The sequence below is a fragment of the Tyto alba genome, unplaced genomic scaffold (assembly GCF_018691265.1).
Source record: "Tyto alba isolate M040663 unplaced genomic scaffold, T.alba_DEE_v4.0 Super-Scaffold_38, whole genome shotgun sequence".
Classification (NCBI taxonomy): Eukaryota; Metazoa; Chordata; class Aves; order Strigiformes; family Tytonidae; genus Tyto; species Tyto alba.
In genome coordinates this window covers 9,601,927-9,624,950 of record NW_024881313.1, presented here as the reverse complement: position 1 = coordinate 9,624,950, position 23,024 = coordinate 9,601,927, and the positions used below count along the sequence as shown (strand labels likewise).

Here is a 23,024-nt window from a genome sequence, read left to right as displayed (position 1 = left end):
CTGTCATATGGACCAGAAAGAATAATCAGAAATCTTAAAAAACATAAGGTTGAGGCACTACTAATGCTGTGAAGGGCTCAATTCATCCAATAACACACAGTTTTTGCAACTACAAGCCATTTATAAGTCCCAGTCATCAGAGCAGTCACATTGGTCCAGGTCAAAGGTATCTCTCACCCAGAATTCTGGCTCCTACAGGAACACTGTTAATATGAGCTTATTCCTGAACCCCAAAGCCTTCCTTAACAAGAACAAAGGGAAGCATGCATTGTCTTGGTGGCTGCTTGATAAGATGAACTAGCATTTTTCAGATAAAAAGTTATGAAGAGGAAGGAGATAAGAGATAAAAAAGCTTTTACATAGCTGGAAGTAATGTGCTTTTCTTCAGAAGCAAAACCTGAACAAAACGCAGTGACCAGTAGCGAGTGTCCAAGACACGGAGAACAGAGCAAACAAACTATGACCCTTCTCTGGTGGAATGACCTACAGACAGAAAAAGTTGCTGTTATCATTAGAAAGTGCTAAGCAGTAGTTGGGAACCTTACATGACTTTGTAAGCTTCTGTTTGGGTGGCACCCAGAACAGCATTGTGGAGAAGATGAGGCTCTAGTGTCACATAGAAATCTGAAACTAAATGCAGAAAAATCTTCAAGCTATTCAGGCACACTTTTTGTTCTGCAGCCTACATTAGTTATCAAGATGAGCTAAGAGCTTCATTGTGACAATTTAAAGTCAACTAGAGTTATGCTACTGATTACAATAGGGTCACATTTCACTTTGTTTCTCTTTGCTTTTTGGTTTGGTTTTGGGGTTGCGTTCTTTTGTCTTTAATTCCAACATCTTCTATCGTTTTCATACTTTCAGCCAGTTTTAGAGGCCCATCAAGTCATATTTTTGAAGCTACATAGCCCAGAAAACTAAACAAACAAGATTGTAACTAGAAATTTTTCTGCCATCTAAGACAAATGATATAATTTAGTTTTCAGATTTTGCATGAAGTGGGTTGGTTTCAGTATCTAACAAAGCTAATTCACTCAACTTTACAGTTATCATAGAACCATAGAATGGTTTGGGTTGGAAGGGACCTTAAATATCACCCAGTTCCACCCCCCCTGCCCCGGGCAGGGCCCCCTTCCCCCAGCCCAGGGTGCTCCCAGCCCCGTCCAACCTGGCCTTGAACCCTTCCAGGGAGGGGGCAGCCGCAGCTGCTCTGGGCACCCTGGGCCAGTGTCTCACCACCATCACAGTGAATAATTTCCTTCTTATATCTAATCTAAATCTGCCCTCTTTCAGTTTAAAACCATTACCCCTCATCCTATCCCTACACTCCCTGATGAAGAGTCCCTCCCCACCTTCCCTATAGGCCCCCTTTAAGCACTGGCAGGCCGCTATAAGGTCTCCCCGGAGCCTTCTCTTCTCCAGGCTGAACAACCCCAACTCTCTCAGCCTGGCCTCACAGGGGAGGTGCTCCAGCCCCCCCAGCATCTTCATGACCTCCTCTGGACTCTGAGCAGATCCATGTTTGTTTTATGTTGGGGGCCCCACAGCTGGACACGGTACTCCAGGCAGGGTCTCACAAGAGCAGAGCAGAGGGGCAGAATCCCCCCCCTCAGCCTGCTGGCCACACTGCTCTTGATGCAGCCCAGGACACGGGTGGCTTTCTGCACCACGAGTACACATTGCTGGCTCACAGTCACTTTTCCAGCCACTAATAACCCCAATTCCTCCTCTGCAGGGCTGCCCCCAACACATGGCCCAGCCTGTATCTGTGCTTGGGATTGCCCCGACCCAGGGGCAGGACCTTGCCCTTGGCCTTGTTGAACTCCATGAGGTTCACACAGTCCCACCTCTCCAGCCTGTCCAGGCCCCTCTGGATGCATCCCTGCCCTCCAGCACGGCGACCGCACCGCACAGCTCGGGGTCACCAGCAAACTTGCTGAGGGTGCACTCAGTGCCACTGTCCGTGTCCCCAGCAAAGATGTTAAACATCACCGGTCCCAACACCGACCCCTGAGGAACGCCACTCATCACTGCTCTCCACTTGGACATCGAGCCATTGACTGAAACTCTTTGAGCGTGGCCATCCAGCCAATTCCTTGTCCACTGAATGGTTCATCTGTCAAATCCATGTCTCTCCAATTTAGAGCCAAGCATTATGAAAAGCACTTCAAGGGCAATATTCTGTATTCTCTTTCCTGATGAACACTACCCAAGGAATACTAATTAGAGTGCCTGAGGAGTAAGGTAAGCAAGGCTGGCAGAGTCTGAGCTTTTATTTACTCTGTGTTATCTCTGTCCAAATGTTCAAAGCAATATGGGTGGTGACTGATTCACTAGTTAAATTCAAAACAGCATGTGTGTACAAAATGCTGCCAAGTTTCTCATGTATATTGCTATTTGTGAGAAGTTATGCACAGACAAAAAAACAATCAACCAGTTTCTTAATTTCATTTTATATCTTTATTCCCATTGTAAGTATTAACAATCATCCAAAAGACTATTTAAATTTGGTTTGGATACACAATAGCATTAATCACAGTCCAGTTTTGGTGTTTTGTTTTGTTGTTTTGGTTTTTTTTTTTTTTTTTTTTTTTTTTTTAAACTGCAGTTCTAGTATTTCATGATCTGTTTTAGTAGTTCTGTTGGTGTATTTGCTTGCAGCAAAATAGATTTTTCAGTGTTTGCAAATTATTTAAAAAGATTGTTAAAGATAAAAAAAAAAATCCACAATGCTTAATCCAGTAATGATTGACAGTACATTAATAAAGCTTATTATCTTCCACTTAAGATTAGTGCTAAGTATGTTTGATGGCCTGAAACTTACTTTTTGTTGTGTATTGTCTGTTTGCTTTTCAAAATAAGTCCATAAACAACCATAATACAATTTTTTATTACAGCAATTCATTGAAGTAATATTTTTAATTGGATTGAAATCCTTTTAAAAGAATGAGATAAGTAAAACAACCCTACAGAGTAAAAGGTTCTGTTTCAGCAGATGGGAAGTTACACAGAAACCAAAGCTAAGGCAGTACTGAAATTTATAAATTAGTTGATAGAAAACATGAAGGATTTTCTAAATTCACTTGCTTATTATTTGGGGAAAACACATCACAGATTGTATTTTAGTTTTCAAGCAAAGAAGAATCACAAAATACAGTGAAGAGACATCTTTCACCATGTCTTCTAAAAGCCTGCGAGGCAAATTCCTTCATCAAATTTATTAACGTAAAAGCGTATTCAGAAAACTTATTTGTGAAAGCTGTCCTGTTAAATTATTAATACCAATAATAAATTCTTTAGTTCCTCATTTATTTGTGAACTCTGCATATGAACAGGTATGAATATATATATATATATATATATATATATATGAATAAAAGATGCCTATTGTATAGCCACACACAGAGCTAATATGAACGCTTATGTTGTCCAATGTGAGAAAAGGACAAATCATTCATCAGAGACGAGAGAGAAGCAAAGAAGAAAGCAGATGATGCATGAGAACTTTGTTAGTTGTCTTAAGGTGACTTCTGTGTGGAAGAAAACGTGTGCTTTGGATACAAAACAGGCAGCTACCAACTCTCTACTTTGACGTGAAGTCTGGGATCAACATCAGCTTCTAAAAGGGATTTACAAGAGATGTAGGCAGTCAGGAAAAGAGGAAAGGAAAGGGGAGAAAGCACGGATCATGCTATCCTACGTTTTGTTTGAGCACCAGAGGGAGTGGAACATGGTGGGAGTAAGGGAGGAATGCTTGTTTCAGAGGGAAATGTTGAACTGACGACTCTGGCTCAGGACAGACCGAATTGGGGACTCACTGGACAGTTCTGGTGGGGAAACTTCTCTAAGACCTTATTCCAACGGTGGCAGGTTCCTAAGACATTAACCTCGCCCCTTTACAAACTGAAGGAGAGCTGCAATTCCTGAGTCTGATGCAGAGGGCAGGACAGGTGTTTTCAGGGACTGTCCTCTTCTTGTACTGCTCTTAGTGGTTGCGATACCTGGAGATACTCCACATAATAACCACTCACCATGTCACCTTCCTGTCCCAACTTTCCACACTTGAGTACCAGCGTAGCACATATTTGACTCAGTCCTCTTCACTACTAATTAATACATACATATGCTAACTAACTAACTAGCAAGAGATGAAAATTGTATTCTTGTAGATGAGCTAACAGAATCTTCCCATTTCTCCATTACCTACAGATTGGGTTGCAAAACATTTTTTTCAGTCTTAACCCTTTTCTCTCCATGTAAGCATGCATACGCACACACCTGCACACACGTACAGGCACGTGCAAACCCAAACTGTATGTGTAATACAGTACTCAGTGGAGCTACTGGAGCTGGTTCTGAATGGTGGCACATGGGTCTTCAGACACTGGAAGAAGTGTAACACTAAGGAGTGCTACAGCCAGAGCATACTGCACCTGGAAATGTGGGGTTTAGCACCTCGTTGTCCTCGTGCACATCTTTTCTTAGATTCGAGGGTACCTTCCTTCCATGGAGGACGGGGACCTGGCCCTTCAAACGCTTCTTGCAATCTGCATTTCTGTTGATGTCAGGAAAGCTACACTGTATAATGAACTCCACATTCACTAATAGGTATAGCAGCATTTTTGAAATAATTTCATATAAAGAAGATGAGCTGTGCTTTAGCATTATTTTATCTTAAATAAAATTTACTTCATGCAGTTCTAGAGTACAACACACATACATGGGTTAAAGACAATTCTGCATGAATGCTTTTGGTGTCCTGTGCACCTTTTTAAATGCTCAGTATCTAACAAAAATGTTTCAGTATCATTCCTCACTGTATGTACCCAGTATATCTCAGAATGATTTGTATGTCATTTTACACTTTATACATAACATCAGACTTGCATTTTAAGTATCAAAAATATGTTGTTAAAAGATCTTAATAGTAAATGTCATAAATCCAGAGTTTTCATCAAAGGGTAAAATGATTCAAGACCTTTGGTGAATGGATGATGAAAAAGAAACACTTCCAAAAGCTACACATGATTAATGGTCTTATGCTACCAACAGCTGGCCAATGAGCTCCGGGTTTCTATCCTTTATTAATGCCATGATAAGAGCAGCAGCAGAATTTACTGTCTCCTGAAGCACCAAATGGTCCTGGGAAAAAAAAAAAACAGGGAGCGGGAAAGACAGTATGTTAACAAAAGTGGAAAAAGTAACTATTTAAAATCAATTTTCAAGTACGCAAAATTACCATATGATTGTTGAAAAAATTAAAAACATTTATTTGTACTTATTAGAAGAACTTCTAAAACTTGTATTTTAAGGAAACACAATTTCATAGCAATGTCCATTTTCCAATCTCCACAATGACTTAAAAATAATTTATTTTTTTAAAAAAGGAATGTATTTTAACTGCTAGAATTAATGCCATCTATCCAGAGATCACCAAAATAGAATCTTGATTCTGTCACTTGATTCCTAACTGATTTTTAAAATCTAAAAGGTAGTCAAAATTTTGGGTTTGAAAACTTTAGAACAGAATGAAGGATTTAATCGAGCAACATCGTTAAAGACCTGTAATTTTAAGCACCTACTGAATCCCACCTGTAGTCTACAAACTACTTAAACGCATAAAGGCATTTAAGCACTGGGGCTTCAGTAGTTTAGGCTGATCTTTGTATCAAACAACTTTAAAAAGTAGTCTGGTTTTGATAGGCAAGTGTAGAGATCAACACAGGAAGAAGCAATAAAATGAGACTTTGATTCTGTGCTTTTAACTGAGCACTCCAGATCACATTTGAAAGACTTCTTTGTCTAATTGCCAAGTTTTCTCAACTGTATTGACTATAAAAGGTTGGCCTCTTGCTACCAGTAACATTTTCATTTGCACACTGGGAAAATATCAATAGGTGTAGCCAGGCACAGGCACATCCCTGGAGAGTGAAATAGGAAGGAACAATTTATGTGAAGCAAGAGAGAAAAAGGTCTACAAAACGCTAGGGAGAATCTAGAAGAGTTTCAAATACAGAAGGGGAGCTACAAAGAGAAAGCAAGAGCTGTTCTCCATAGGCATGATGGATAAAACTGGAAGCAACAGGCTTAAGGGAACTTAAACTGGGATATAAGAAGTCGGGAAATTTGCTTTAACAGTAAGGACTGGTATACAATGGAACAGATTATTGGACAGATTAAGGAAACTCAACATTAGGGTCCTGTAACATGAGAGCTGCCTGCCTGTAACACGGGATGCAGGTACAGCTCCCTGCCTGGGGCAGGAGGATGGAGCAGTTTGATTCTGTACCTTTTCACCACTGTTTTTCTGTGATGCTGCATCAAGCAAGAATGTGTAGAGGACGCTTAAGAAATGTGGATTAATGGAGACAGAGGAAATTACTTCAACAATTTACACAAAATTGTAATGTTAAAGGCTGCTTTTTAAGGACTAAAGCTTCTGCTGAAGAGACCTACCTATTCATCTGGCACAGAGGGGAGCTGAAGATTAAGAATCTGGGGTTGAAGGAAACACTGAAAGGGGAAAGGTGCCCATGTAACGCTCTCAGTGTTGAAGTGGGTCCAGAGGAGGCCACAAAGGTGCTCAGGGGGCTGGAGCACCTCTCTGATGAGGACAGGCTGAGAGGGTTGGGGCTGTTGAGCCTGGGGAAGAGAAGGCTCTGGGAAGACTTTACTGCAGCCTTTCAATACTTAAAATGGGGCTTATAAGAAAGATGGGGGAGGGACTTTTTAGTGGGCCTGTAGCAACAGGACAGGGAATAATGGTTTTAAACTAAAAGAGGGTAGATTCAGACTAGATATAAGCAAGAAATTTTTTATGATGTGGGTGGTGAAACACTGGCACAGGTTGCCCAGAGAGCTGGTAGATGCCCCATCCCTGGAAACATTCAAGGTCAGGTTGGACGGGGCTCTGAGCAACCTGATCTAGTCGGAGATGTCCCTGCTCATTGCAGGGGCGGGGGTTGGACTAGATGACCTTTAAAGGTCCCTTCCAGCCCAAACCATTGATTCTACGATAATGCTCTTATTAACTTTGTGCTTTAAGTAAATGACAGGAAACATGCCTGCCAGAGAGGTAACTGGATAGAATTAGAAATAGCTAGTTTATACCTGATTCTTTTATCATTTCTGGAAAAATGATATTTGTATTCGACTAGAATTTTGTCCTAAAAATCACCAAATAAGTAATCTGTTACAATTTGTAACAGCCCCCCACTCCCCACCCCACCCCCCCCAAAAAAAGATTACACTCCTCACAAATTCATGTTATTTATTCTAATATGCAGTAAAATTATTTCCTAGCATTCTAAAAAGTTGTTGTAGAGTAAAAATATTCACCACAGCTGTGTCTTGCTGTTTACTGAGTGGCACCTCCCATTCAGTTAAGCAAGGAGTGCAGAACTGTACTCAAGTCCTGCTCCCCCAGTACCTTCTGTCATGGACTGAGGGTGCAAAGAGGAACTCAGAATCCACTACTCCAGTTTGGTAGGGGTTTCACTCCCTCCTTTCCCATGGGTACAAGTTTCTGCATAACGTACAAGGAGAACAGAAGTCAAGTGCATACACCCACTCAGGCGGCAAACACTGCAGTTGCTTTCAAGATCCAGCTACAGGTTTCCTGCTATTCAGCAATGCCAATCTCTTTGTGCCCCTCCTCGCTTTTTGTTCAGTTTGTCTCAAGAAGCACTTCACCATTACAGACACTGTTTTCCAAATGGGCTTCCAGCCATATCTGAAGTTGGCTGGAGGTATATATAACTTTTTTTTTTTTTCCCATTTCACAAAGAAGAAATAAAATGCACCTGGCCAGGAATGCTCTTAATGTTTCTCCCAATAAATCTTTCCACATCCTCTGTTGGTTACTGGATTCAATACACATTCCTTTGCAGTAATAAATTATTTAAGTTTTTGAACATAAAAGGAAGCAAGAGAAAGAAATTTAACTTTCACAGGAGGGATTGAAAGTGACACGGTAGGATTCCTTTAGACTGAAAAAGGCTTTTTCTAAAGCTAAATCTAAGGGTTTAGTGCTAACTTCCAGGTTCTGAAGGAAAGACATGCAAAAAATTACGAGTAGTGTTTGTAATGCAGGCAATGCGGCACAGTAATGTGTACAGAAACCTGCATGCAGAACTGGTCTATAAGCCACACTGAAATCGACTGGTGAAATGTAAATTGTTCAAAAAGAGAAACACAAATGTAAGCAACACAAATTAAAATGCATTTGCAAGTTTTACAATTACTTCACTTCTAATAACCTGATTATTGATACTATTGTTATAACTATTCAGGAAAACTACTGGTTCCTGTCTTTCTTAGAATCAATCAATATAATGGCAGGAACAAGGAACTGTCAGACAGGACTGGCCCCTGTGAAGGACAGGTTCCTGTAAGTCTGTTTTTAGAAATACACCAGAAATGTATTCTTTAAGTGAATATACATTTTCTGATTTAAGATAACAAATGTAATAGAAAAGATTTTCTTAATTTTATACAGTTACAGTTGATGGTTAAATGACATTGTGAAGCACGTACTGAAGCTTCCAACAGGGCAATCCTTTAAAATATTTATCATAGGGGTTACTAATTTTTAGATTTATGCCTTTTTTCCTTCCGGTAACACTGTCTGATCTCAGGGTCACCTCTTCATTGAAGAGTGTCCAGCACCTGGGCCTACGAGCCAGTCTCTGAGTGCAGGAGAAATCGGTGCCACAGAGGTCAAATACGTGCCAATCCTAACTTGCTTTATTCTCACAGCCACAGACTTACTGGAAAGTGGTAGTAAATAACATGAAGAACTGGACTCTTCCAGGAATTTAAAAATCATTGTATATCCTGTATCTTTCTGAGAATCAAAACTCACTCTTATGCTAGGAATCATTATTGTAGTATCCAGTGGTCATAGCCTATGCATAATTTATAACTTTTGTTGATCGTTTCTAGTCCTTATTATCATGAAAAAGAGAACAGAAAAAGAAATTCTAGCAACTGAAAGAGAACACATTGTTCAAAGTGAAGGCATAACACTAACTGACACAATGGTTAAGTCATCTTAAGATATTAAGTATTCTTCCCTCTTCTCTGAATCCTGCTGTGAATTTATTTCATTTTAGGCCATTATTGTGCACGTAAGCGGGTATTTTCAATGTGCCACGAAGACAATTAGCTTTTTCCTAAGTAGTTATATGTAATTTGGATGCTAGCAGTGTTTATAAAGAAAATTAGAAAGAATTAAAACGACAGTATTCAACAACAACCCAGCAAAGAAAAAGAATCTTTTGGGTCTTTATTAATTTAAAGTTAAACAAATAAGTGAACACTTCAAGTCCCCCGGCTATACCCTTAAAACACCCATGTTTCTGACACTGCCATGTTATTTCTGGCAACAGTGCTGATTACAGCTGATAGTGCTTACAAAGAGGCTTCAAGTAGGATGCCAGGACAAATTTAAGCTACCACACCTAACTCCATTGCACATACAGGCCTCCGATCCTCTTTTACATTCAATGGCATAGCACTAAATCTTTCAAAAAATCTCATTATTAGTTGCAGGAAGTCAAATCATCAAGCAGAACCAGGTCTTCACATGTCTAATTGCCTGACGTGTTTGCATATATTGTAACCACGATAAAAAACAGGATGTAAGAACAGGACGATCAATACAAATCCTCATGTAGCCCACAAGAGCTCTCGCACGTTATTGCCCACCCACTGCTCAGCCCTGCAAATTCCAAGCAGAGAACACACTTCAGCACGCTAGTCAGTGAGCGCACATCCATTCATGTGCTGGATGGATCAAACACGAGTAGTTCTTTTCCTCATCAACGAAATCCTTAAAAAAGACCATGACCTTTAAATAAGACTCGGAGGCAGTAACGACTTAATGACTGAGGTTCCACATGATCAACTGGTGTGCCATGATCCCCCCTAAACCATTGTGATATTCACTGCCTATTCATTTCATCCAGTTGACTTAAATGAGTCTCTTGTAAAAAAAGAAAAACCAAAACCCCCTAACATTTCTTGGCCGTTAATAAATAGAATTTTTTATTGTTTGAACAGATGATTAACTACATTTATAAGCTAAAAACAAAACTTTTACCACTTTATATTTATGTACTTTGGAAAAGAAAGTACTCAGAAACGCTGCCAACCTTATAAACCATAAATCCACATAACAGCACTTTGATTCCAAAAAAAAAAATAATACCCACTTTGTCTGTTATTAAATAGTAAAAATATTCCAACATAACCATACTGTGTGATGGCTGTAACTCATACTCAGAATTTATTTGATGTAGAGTTACTGACTGTAGGGGTTTTCTGGTCTGCAGAATAAGACTGGGAATGGATACAGGGACAGAGTTAAAATTGTGTTTGGAATATGCAATCTGATATTTTACAAATGTGCATTTATTTAAGAAACTGTGAGGATATCTGAATATTTACTGACGTTCCCCTAACAATTCATTTCCTTGCTTCAATCTGTTTAGGGTTTTTTTTTTCCCCCCCAGCTGGAACTTCACATACATGCATTTCAATTTACATATGTACTAGTTCTGTTTAAGCATAGCTTGGAAAACACACCACGCTTTTTAGCTCAAAAAAAAAAAAAATGCCTCTGCAGGTATTACCTCTGCCTTGTGCTGCATCCCTCCAAAATAAAACAGCTGTGTTCCATTATCTGCGCTCTGTTTTGCTGTAATATTATTTGACTTTCCATTTAATACAGTTTTTAAAAATAAATAGAATCGTAATGTTAGCCCCGATTATACGGCTGAAAGCATGATTTAAAGATGCTGCTAAACTTAGGGAACACCAGCGTTAACCGTTACGCTTGTCCCAGGAGCGGGAAGCGGGCCAGGGCATGTGCTGGCACGGCCCTGCCCTCGCTGCTGCATTGTGAGCCCGCGCCCCGGCCCCGGCCCGGCTCCCCCCAGCTGACACGCTCCCAGACAATGGCTGGGCACGGTTCAGGGGGCAGCGCAGGCCAGGGACCCATCCCAAGGGACAGTCTGAATGAGGCCACCCTCTTTTGGGAAAACGAGAGCTTAGCCATATGGACATGAGGCATGCTGTGCCTTTTAGCCCTAGGACAGAAGAACCATCCCCGGCCTGTTTTACTTACCAGTATAGATGTAGCCTAAGTATCACTGGGAAGTGACAGTTGTGCCTTTCCCTCCTTACCCAAATGCATCAAGAATACCAAAAACAACGATCAAATAATGCCCCCCAGAATGAAGCACAAATCCCATGTAACTACCATGTAAACACAGTCATTTAAAGAAAGATTAACTGCTCAGTGGACACCCTTCCCACAAAAACAGAGGACAGAGGGATGAACCACACAAGACAGCACTTCTGCTTGTATTGGGTTTGCATGGCAAGGTTTTGGTAGTGGCGGGGCTCCAGGGGGGGCTTCTGTGAGAAGCTGCTCGGAGCTTCCCCTGTGTCCGATAGAGCCAGTGCCAGCCGGGTCCAAGCTGGACCCACCGCTGGCCAAGGCCAACTGGTCGTGGTAGCACCTCTGGGATAACATATTTAAGGAGGAGGGAAAAGCTGCTGCACAACAGCATCTTAAGAGAGAAATTCGAGTATGTGAGAGCAACAACCCTGCAGCCACCAAGGTCAGTGAGGAAGGAGGGGGAGGAGGTGCTGCAGGTGCCAGGGCAGAGATTCCCCTGCAGCCCGTGGGGAAGACCGTGGAGAGGCAGGCTGTGCCCCTGCAGCCCGGGGGGGTCCATGGGGGAGCAGACCCCCACCTGCAGCCCGGGGAGGACCCCACACCTGAGCAGGTGGACGTGCCTGAAGGAGGCTGGGACCCCATGGGAAGCCCATGCTGGAGCAGGTTTGGTGGCAGGGCCTGCGGCCCCGTGGAAAGAGGAGCCCACGCTGGAGCAGGTTTGGTGGCAGGGCCTGCGGCCCCGTGGGGGACCCACACTGGAGCGGTCTGTGCCTGAAGGATGCACCCCATGGGAGGGACCCACGCTGGAGCAGTTTGTGAAGAATTGTAGCCCGCAGGAAGGACTCACATTGGAGAAGTTCATGGAGGACTGTCTCCTGTGGGAGGGACCCACGCTGGAGCAGGGGAATAGTGTGAGGAGGAGCCCTCCCCCTGGGGAGGAAAAAGCATCAGAAACAACGTGCGATGAACCGACCCCGACCGCCATACCCTGTCCCCCTGTGCCACTGTGGGAAGGAGGTAGAGAAATTGGGAGTGAAGTTGATCCTGGGAAGAAGGGAGAGGTGGGGGAAAGGTGTTTTTAGGATTTGGTTTTATTTCTCATTATCCTAATCTGATTTGATCGGTAATATAATAAATTAATTTGCCCCAGTTTGAGGCTGTCTTGTCTGTGACAGTAATTGGTGAATGATCTCTCCCTGTCCTTATCTCCACTCACAAGACTTTCCTTATATTATCTCTCCTCTGTCCAGTTGAGGAGGAAGAGTGATAGAGTGGCTTTGGTGGGCATCTGGTGTCCAGACAAGGTCAACCCACCACAGTCCTTTTTGGTACCCAATGTGGGGCTCAAGGAATTCAAGATAATGAAAGCAATTGGAGAAGTAACAGGCAAAACATGGACTGAACAATGTTAAAAGAGTGGAATAATTGGGGGAAATTTTTCTGTTGTAGTAATTGTGGTGAAGGGATGAGGCATAGATTGCATGTAAATTGTCCACTTCTGTTTGGTGCTGTGATTAAGTTGTTTTGATTTTGGTGTGGGGAATTCTTTTTTGTTGATGTGAGTGAAGTTTGTGAAGATTATGTGATGAATGTGCACTTTAATGATAACTCTTAAATATGTGAGCCATTAATGGGTTTACCTTTACCCAAGGCAGGAATAACCCAGACTGTCTTCCCCAGCATATTTTGAATGTGCACTACAGGGACTTTATCCCTATCTACAGTACGTAAAAGGTTTGACTGAACATGGACAGCTTGATTGGCAGATCCTCTAATACTGACTAACCAGGTGGCTTTTGCGAAATGTGTATCCCAGTGTTCAGAAGTTCCATCCCCCATTGCTCTCAGTTTTAGCAACCCATTGTACTGCTCAATTTTCCCAGAGGTGGATGCATGATAGGGGATGTAATATACCCACTCAGTGCCATGTTCTTTGGCCCAAGTGTCTACAAGATTATGTCGTAAATGAGTCCCACTGTCTGACTCAATTCCTTCTGGGGTCCCACGCCACCACACGACTTGCTTTTCAAGGCCCAGAGTAGTATTCTGGGCAGTGGCATGGGGCATGGCATATGTTTCCAACCATCTGGTGGTTGCTTCCACCCTTGTGAGCACATAGCGTTTGCCGTACCACGTTTGTGAGAGCATGATATAATCACTCTGCCAGGTCTCCCCATATCTCTATTTTAACCATCATCCATACCAAAGAAGTTTTAACTGTTTGGCTTGCTTGATCGCAGTGCGTTTCACATTTATGGATAACTTGTGCAATAGTGTCCAAGGTTAAGTCCACCCCTTGATCATGAGCCCATCTGTATGTTTCACATCTTCCCTGATGGCTTGAGCAGTCATGGGCCCAGTGAGCCGTAAATTTTTCACCCTTACGTTGTCAGTCCAGATCCACTTGAGTCACATTAATCTTAGCAGCTTGATCCACCTGTTGGTTGTTTTGATGTTCTTCAGTGGCCTGACTCTTGGGTACATGAGCATCTACACGATACACTTTCACAGCCAGCTTCTCTTCCCAAGCAGCAATATCTTGCCATAATTAGGCAGCCCAGATGGGTTGGCCTCTGTGTTGCCAGTTGCTCTGTTTCCACTGCTGTAACCAACCCCACGGGGCATTTGCCACCATCCATGAGTCAGTGTGGAGATAGAGCACCGTCCGCCTTTCTTGCTCAGTGATATCTAAGGCCAGTTGGGTGGCTTTCACCTCTGCAAACTGACTCAATTCACCTTCTCCTTCATCAACTTCTGTGACCCATCACATGGGACTCCACACAGCAGCCTTCCACCTTCCTTGTTTTCCTACAATGCGGCAGGACCCATCAGTAAACAGGACATATTGCTTCTCATTATCTGGTAGTTTATTATATGGTGAGGACTCTTCAGCATGCACTACCTCTTTCTCTGGTGACATTCCAAAATCTTTGCCTTCTGGCCAATTTGTGATCACTACCAATACTCCTGGGCAGCTAGGGCTCCCTATTCGAGCAACTCATTTACTCCACATGGCATCAGTTGCGTGGTGTGTTGAGGGGACCCTCCCTTTGAACATCCAGCCCAGCACTGGCAGTCGGGGTGCCAGGAGGAGCTGTGTTTCAGTACCAACCACTTCTGAAGCAGCTCAAACTCCTTCATATGCTGCCAATATCTCTCTTTCAGTTGGAGTATAGTGGGCTTCAGATCCTCTATATCCCTGACTCCAAAACCCTAGGGGTAGACCCAGGTCTCCCCTGGTGCTCTCTGCCAGAGACTCCAGGCAGGCCCATTCTTCCCAGCTGTGGTGTAAAGCACAACTTTAACATCTTGTCCAAACTGGACTGGCCTAAGGGCTACTGCATGAACTGGTTCCTGTTTAATTTGTTCAAAGGCTTGTTGTTGCTCAGGGAACCATGTAGAATCATCCTTTTTCTGAATCACTTGATAGAGAGGGCTTACAATCTGACTGTAATTTGGAATATGCGTTCTCCAGAAACCTAAAAGGCCTAAGAAAGCTTGTGTTTCCTTTTTTCTAATTGGTGGGGACATAGCTGTTACTTAAGCACATCCATTGGAATCTGATGACGTCCATCTTGCCATTTTATTCCTAAAAACTGAATTGCCTGTGCAGGTCCCTTGCCCTTACTTTGCTTTAAGGCAAAACCGGCTCTCAGAAGGATCTGGATTATATTTTTGCCTTCCTCAAAAACTTCTTTGGCTGTATTACCCCATATGATGATGTTGTCAATGTATTGCAGGTGTTCCAAAACTTCACCCTGTTCCAGTGCAGTGTGGATCAGTCCATGGCAAACGGTGGGGCTATGTTTCCAAACCTGGGACAGTTGATTCCAGGTGTACTGTATGCCCCTCCAGGCGAAAGCAAACTGTGGCCTACATTCTGCTACCAAAGGGATTGAGAAAAACACGTTGGCAATATCAATTCTGGAGTATCACTTGGCTGCTTTTGGCTCCAGTTCGTACTGAAGCTCTAGCATGTCCAGTACAGGAGCGTGATTTTTCAGAACCCAGTAGTCTACTGTCAATCTTCACTCTCCATTAGACTTTCACACTGGTCATATGGGGCTGATAAACAGTGAGCGAGTCTGGCTGATCGCTCCTTGGCTCTCTAGTTGATGAATCAGTTTATGGATAGGAGTTATGGAGCCTCGGTCGGTGTGGCAGTGCTGTTGGTGCACTGTTGTAGCGGCGATCAGCACCTGTTGTTCTGTGACCCTCAGCAATCCCACAACAGAAGGGTCCTCTGAGAGACTGTGCAAAGCAGACAGCTGTTTGATTTCCTCCATCTCCAAGGCAGCTATACTGAAAGCCCACCGGTACCCTCTTGGGTCCCTGAAATACCCTCTCCTGAGATAATCTATAGGAAGAATGCACGGAGCTTCTGGGTCAGTCACAAGGGGGTGCTTTTCAGTTAGGCTGCCTTCCAGTTAGGCTCACTTTGAAATCCAATACACTTAGCTGTTGAGAACCCCCTGTCACTCCTGAAATACAAATGGGTTCTGCCCTTTTAAAATCTGATGGCATTAGGGAGCACTGGGCACCAGCGTCCACTAGAGCCTGATACTCCCAGCAGAAGGAGACAATGAGGCACCAATCATGAACGAAGTGGCTACCCAACTCTGACAATTTTAGCCCACGGGGCTGAAACCCACAATCCTGAGATTAAAAGTCTCATGCTCTACCAACTGAGCCAGCCAGGCGCCAAGAAGGACTGTTGTGGTTTAAACCCAGCTGGCAGCCAAACACCACGCAGCCACTCGCTCACCCTCCCTGGCCCAGAGGGTGGGAGAGAGAATTGGAGGGGTAAAGGTAAGAACACTTGTAGGGTGAGATAAAACCTGTTTAATTAAAAAAAAAAAAAAAAAAAAAAAAAATGTAATCCCAGAAGTGAGAGCCCCAGCTTCCCAATCAATGCTCATCTATATACTGAGCATGATGTTACATGGTATGGGATATTTCATTGGCCAAGCTGGGTCTGATGCTCTGGCCGTGCTCCCACCCAGCTTCTTGTGCACCTGCACACAGGCAGGACAGGGAAGCTGAAAAGTCCTTGATCTCTTAGCAACAACTGAAAATATCAGTATAATATCAACATTCTTCTCCTACCAAATCCCCTAATGAATCCAAAAGCACAGCACACTGTTCTAGCTACTAAGAAGAAAAATTAGCTCTATCCCAGCTGAAACCAGGACAGTGCTGTACTACACATTCCTGCCACCTTATGGAAAAAGGCTGGAGCCAGCAGAGGACAGCATGTCCACTGCTTCATTCTGCAGGGTGGGTGTGGGTTCACGCCAGGTACACCACAAGGCACGAGTGGAAGAGAAAAGGGCTGAAATAGTCCATGTTCTGGTAAGCATCTTTCAAAAGACTTCATTGTCAGAACAAGGGGAGCTGCTGTTAATTTAAAACTCCATGGGATGCTGCAACTTACACGAAGGCTATACCAGGTGCCACCAAAACTCACCTGGTGTCACATACTGACAGTGTTATATCTGCACTCAGAGAAACTGAGTAGAGAATCTAGCCTCAAAAACCTCAATACTTGAAATTTTCAGTCAATTTTTTCATTTAAAAAAATAATCTGAAGAGGGACTGAGGTTCTTCCACTACCAGAAATCAATTGTATAACTTGGTTTGGTGTCTAATCTCACTGTGAGGAATTCTCTGGTAGATTCATGAAGAAGCATTATTTCCTACTCAAGATATGTAGTGACATGCACCTACATATTAAAGCAACCTCCATTTCTCTAACAGTACAAATTAATCTGAAGTCTCCTTTCTTCTTAAAATGCTTCCACATCACATTTTTTAATCCATGTGCCAAAGGATCTATTGATAAGTGACATCTCATATATAGTATCAATGCAGCAATTTACCTCAATAAAAAGGTAGCTTTGCAGATCATTCCAAAAGATAAGAAAAATATTTCTGTGAATATTTTTAGGTTTCCTTTCAAGTAATGCATAAATTATCAAGGTAGCATTTGAGTTCAGATAGGTACCTGGGTTCAAAATTACTCCAGCAGATTCATAATTGAACCTCTGTATGCACAGCCTTGTTTCCTTTCTGAACTAAGAAAATGCAATCAATTCTTCATTAGTGGATACTCCTCAAAATAGAAATAATTTAGAAATCTAGATACTGAGGATGCAATGAGGATTGAGAAAAGAGATGAGTGGCCCTGGAAGAACCAAACTGTGACAGTGCTAATGGAGCCTAGCAGACCCATCAGTTAATGAACTAATTCCCTGCAGTTAAACGGTTGTACATCCACGCTACAGCCAACACAAACCCAGATAAATTGTGCATAAATATGTAATACTATGTTGTATCTCTCTCTCCTGTATCATTGATCAACCATGTCTCTTATAGTTTGTCATAAGAAAATGGAGACTCATCACCATTTAAAATGACTGTGTGGATACACTGAGGACAGACGAGTATTTTAAATCTCCTGGAGTCTGTAAGGATTATGTCCCTGTTATTGTGTATATCTTTTCACTTAACATTCACACATTTAAAACTGAAGGCAAATATTGCTCTTTTGTTTAAAAATATCCAATAAAACAGCACAAACAAACAAAAAAAACCCAAATAAGATTAATTCCTTTCTCCAGTATGAACGGAATAGACAAAATTCCCCTAAATCAGCAGTTCTAAAACAGCTCCACTATCTACATGTTCTGCAGCATGTAGGTGACCAGGCTTCAGTTCCTTTCTTTGTGTGAGGTGGTTAATCTACTCTCCAGTTCATACTTTTTTTGGATTTTGGTTAGAATTCCTGTGGAGGAATACCCATTCTACATGCAGTCGCTGTATCACGACAGAAGGATGACAAGACTCCGGCCTCGATGCTGGTCCAGACACCTGGGAAGCAGGTGAAAGCTCTGTTGTAACTTTTGCTCCAAAAGTTTGTTCATTTGATGTAAACCAGACAAACAGTGTTTGAAACAGACATGAACTCGGTGCCAATGCCTCTATCGTTCACAAACCTAGGCTTTATATTTCCTTGTTCTTGTCCTCTCCAAGTCTTTTTTTTTTTTCTTTTTTCCATACTGAATAATCAATAAAAATTCCTGGACCAAGAAAGTCTCTGAAGAGTTTGTTATAAAGAGCATTTTCAGCACATTCAATCATTGCAGCTTAAGCAAGAGTTTTCATTCAGCACTTACCACTATCTGATCTAAGCTCTTGGCAAGACTGAGTATGCCAGTAGTGACAGCACAACTGTCTGTCAACCATCTTTCCCTCTTAGTTGTTCAAAAAGCTACCTAATGCTTGAGCTAGCAGCCAATTCTGCCACCTGCATGGAACGGGTACAAAAATACTGGCAGATATAAACCACATTTAACAGATGTGGTTGTCTGCAAAACTATATTATGTGTTTGAGGTTTCTTAGAGGTGGTCTCTTAATACAGTATGTTACCAAATAAGACTATAATATGAAATGTATTCATGTTAATATATGTTACTGTACTACCTACAGGCCCTGTGAGGTATCACTCTGGTAACCTTGTAAAACACCCCATAAGGGTTTTAGGGGGAATGAAAAAATGTTTCTTACTATCAATACTGGAAGAGTGAAACGCTCCTGAGACACAGCAGACTTGCTTTCTCCTCTGACAATCAGCACTGTGAGCTGCTGAAAATCTAAGATTGAGCTGAAGTCGTTGAATCTGTGGCAAAGTCTTTACTCTGGTTTCAGAAAGCTTTGGCTCAATCTCATCGCACTAACAAATTCACATGGGAGTGGGATTTAAGCCTTCCATGCAGCAGCATATAATAACATTTTCCTCAGTGTGTATGTGCGGTGGATCCTCTGCTCCCTGTTCCACTGTGAGAGTCTATAAATACTTTGATGGGCTGCAGTGTTAAGTTTTGCAGGCAGCCAGGGATACATAGCAGACCCACCACACACACACACACACACACACACAGAAAAACGGGGTAAGTCGTGCTGGCCTCCTGCAAAACCTAACACCCCAATCATGCAAATCATTTACAGACTGTTGCAGTACACCAGGCACCAAGCAAAGACAGAGCAGCTACGGATCACGTACGAATGCATTTGAAATGTGGGGCTAGTAGCAAAGCCAAAGCAGTTCAGCAGAGTTTAGCTGATTTTCTCTGATTATCAGCTGAGAAATACGGCACCTTCAAGCTCAGTTTCACTCGATGACTAGTGTTTTAGCACTAGCCAGCAGTACGTAGGAAGGCAAAAATGTGTATAGAGGGAAGATGGAGAGAAGTGGTGGGGGAACAAGCTAGGAGAAAGTGGAAAAGAAGAAACAACAGTGGCAAAAGAATAAGCACACAACTATCTCAATCCTCAAAATATAAGAAGACCTGCTATTGCTAAAGATCAGGAGGGATTACTATCAATGCCAGAGGCTCTATCTGATAGGCAAACTGTGTCATATACTGCAGGGGGAAAAAAAAAAAAACTTCAAAGAACATAGTAGGACGTTTCTATGCAGTGAGATCTGAGGTCATCAGTGTAATTGTAAAATTATAAGTAACACATATCTGAATGTTCCTCTTTACTTTTAGAGCACTGTGACTTCATTACTTAGGATCTGACAAATCCTACCTAATGGGGACAGAGGGAACAATACAGCACTTCCTCATATAAAATTCTAGCAAGAGCAAAAAAATACATATTTTATGGTAAACTCAACATAGTATATTTCAATATTACAGGTTTTTCCTTTCTGTCCTACATTATACTGACAATACAGATTAGTTATTGAACTTTTCAAGAAAAAAATACACACAGTTTCAAACTTTTAAGTTGCTAATATGCAGTACAAGACATGAAACGCTTTAGCTATCATAGGTTACGGAATTTTGCATGCAAATGTACAGGAGCAGTTTCATATAATTTGTGACATACAATTTGTGATTGTGATTATCAGTTTTATATAGAAAGATCGCAAAACTTTTAATTACTGACTGTAACAAAATGGGAAGGTCTTTGGAAAGAATGAGTGATGCATTTGAATCTCCTGGGGGATGCTGACAATCAGTGCAGATGAAACATGAGCATGTTTTCCCTTCACTTAATCCGAAGTACACTTTTCTCCCTGCCTATAGGTGCTAGCTTCATATGAAATATTATGCATAGTAGACATCTAGCTCTCCAAAATAAGAAGAGGCATGCTTCCATCCATTTCAATATAAGCATTCTGTTCAGTCATTAAAATCTTCATTATACAATTCCTACAGACTGTGAATAATCTGAAATATCAACACACGGCTGCAGTAATTAATTGACTGGACACATTCCTCTTGATTACAGAGAATTTATTTGCGATGGTTCAGGGGAAAAACTGTATAGCCTACTAAAAAGCAAAATTAAAACTTCTCCTTTGGGGAAAGAAATAAACAAAACCCAAGAGATTCTGAGGGGCAAAGTATGCGTACACATGTGCTGGGCTATTGTTCACATCCCAGTCTTGTGGCTTCCAAAGTTTTAGGATGATAATATCAGTTCAGTGGGGTAAAGGTCACATTCTAATCTTGGTTACAGAAACACAAACCAAAGTAACTACAATTTTATGAGCCCAGTTACTTTGCAGTTGCAGAGACTGAAATTCAATTTTAAACTGTATTTTGCTACAGAAGCCCTAAAACTTAACTGTTTTTAAACTGCTCTCTGAAAATTTCAAAAGCAGCTTTAAAGTAACTCTTATGTCAGTGTTTTGGGTAGTGAGACACAGGGAGAGGCTGTCCAGAAGCTCATTGGTAAGCATTTGAAATCACAGATTTCCCTAATTTGATACTCTTAATTGAATCTAGCTAGTTGATTGCAAGTGTCTCTCAAGTTGCATCATCTTATCATTCTGTGAGGAGGGACTGATTGCAGAATAGATCATAAAAACAATGCTTAAGTTACTGAAATTTGAAAACATCCTTGAATCACACCTTAACATTTAAAATTGAATGTCCAACCTACATATTTCCTTTCATCATTCAAATTCTGCTTTTTTGACTGCATCTGTGTCATTTTCAGGCATAATTCATGTCCCATCTCTGATTTCTTTTCCTGTCTAAATCTGAGAGTCTACAGCCTACTGGAAGGCAAAATATAGAAATTCCTTATAATTCAAGAACTTTATGTAAGGCCCAGCTAGTCTACTTTCCCCCAAAAATAAAAATACCAGCCTGATGAAGAAGTGTTCAGAAATGAGACAAAAAATTACAAGGACACGAGGTGACTTCTCTCCTTGGAGAGTAAGAGGAGAGAAGTCAGCAGGGGAAAACCAAGTTACAACACAAGTTATTAATAAAGATTAATTCCTTTTGTCTCTCATGCCAATATGACATTTTAATGCATTAATTTTGTGGTAATTCTGATTGTTCTCAACATCCCTTTGCACACAACACAGATTTCTTCCCTGCTCCAAAGCAGCCTTCACACAGGGAATGTAACAAGCAGGAAAGGAACTTGCACTTCTTGCAAGCATGAATAATTCTAAAAGCAAAGGTGCTCTAAACAGAATTACACTCAAATATACTCAAATACACTCAAAACTGCTGTGAATGGAGAAAGTGTATTTGCATCTATCTGTTGTTTTCTTTCAGTATGTTGCCTACACAGTCTTCACCTATACACCTAAGACTGGACAGTTTATCTGAGCAGCACCCTTGGACATGAACTGAATTAATCTCTATCCAGTACGCACAAGGAAATAACAGTAATTTCTAACAACACTGATCCAAACCCTCAATTTCTCTATTTCTCTGTCCTCCTTAGTTCACAGCCTAAAGCCAATGCAGCTAGAGCATTTGTCCTTGTTAAAGTTTTCAGCTAAGGACTGGAGGGAGCATATAAATTTTGAAAAGTTAATCCTAGAAGAAAGATGGTTCTTGAAGCCTGGTGTGAGCAGAGGTGCTGGGTTCAGAAACCAGCAGCAAACAGCCCGTGTCCAATCCAGTGGATGGAGCGGAGAAGCATCATAAAAACACACCAGGAAACCACTGCGACAAAGCGTTCTTTTTTCACCAAGTGGCTGAGAGGAATGGTGAGCACTGGACACACCGCACCTTTTCATGGAAGCATGGATGGTAGTTACAGACAGACAGGGCTGAGGGGTATAGTGCAATATTTAAAGATACAGTTGAAATATCCTCAAGCCAGCTAACTTGCTAGCAGTATGACTGGAACAGCACAAAATGTCAACATGGACTAATCACATGTGCACTTAATCACTTTCTCAGTTGGGTTTTGCAGCCCCTGGGTACCTCATGCTGTGATGGCTCTTCTGAGGCCCCTACATGTTCATCCCTCCATAGCTTGAATTGCATGAAGGAATCTCTCCTGCCACTAGCTGCTGATTAAATCATCCCATAGCTGGAGAGCAAATAGCCAGTTTCCAGAAAAAGCCCTTCCAGTATAAGCCCACCGATAGGAAGGCAGAAGAGGGCCCATGACTTGCCTTGTAGCTAAAACACAGCAAACAGATAAAGCAGTTAGTACCATTCCTCATGGTTCACCAGTAAATCCTCATCCTTTAACTCAAATGTATAATCCTTACAATTGTAAGGGGACAGATGTGCTTGCTTTTAGATTCTAGTTTTCTTTTAGGCTGTGAGAGTCCAGCTACACCACAAAGATAGAGCTCACAGATGTTCTCTTACATAAAAATCAGGGTTTGCCAAGACAGGCTTCTCTTTCTGCCAGCTAATATCAGCCCAAACCATATAACACAATAGCCTGTCTATATACAGACAAAGGCACTCAAAATGAAAATATATCCAAGTGATAAAGCTCTTGTAAAATAGCAAAATTGGTTTGTGCTTTTAGAAAAATGGCTATTTTAAAACTTTAAAAAGA

At 41.8% G+C, this 23,024-nt stretch overlaps 1 protein-coding gene across 3 annotated transcripts in view; it reads right to left on the bottom strand.

Annotated features, from left to right (window-relative positions):
- Positions 1-2,443: 2,443 nt before the first annotated feature.
- CRPPA (CDP-L-ribitol pyrophosphorylase A) overlaps positions 2,444-23,024 on the bottom strand; it is a 126,724-nt gene continuing 106,143 nt past the window's right edge. Inside the window, exon 10 of one of the 3 annotated variants that reach the window (XM_042802158.1) lies at positions 2,444-5,142. In XM_042802158.1, coding sequence (XP_042658092.1) covers positions 5,038-5,142 — 105 coding nt within the window. In that variant the 3' untranslated portion in view covers positions 2,444-5,037. Of the gene's footprint in view, positions 5,143-7,361; positions 7,526-17,861; positions 18,056-23,024 lie in introns of those variants that run through there. The other 2 variants (XM_042802159.1, XM_042802157.1) reach the window with 2 other exon arrangements.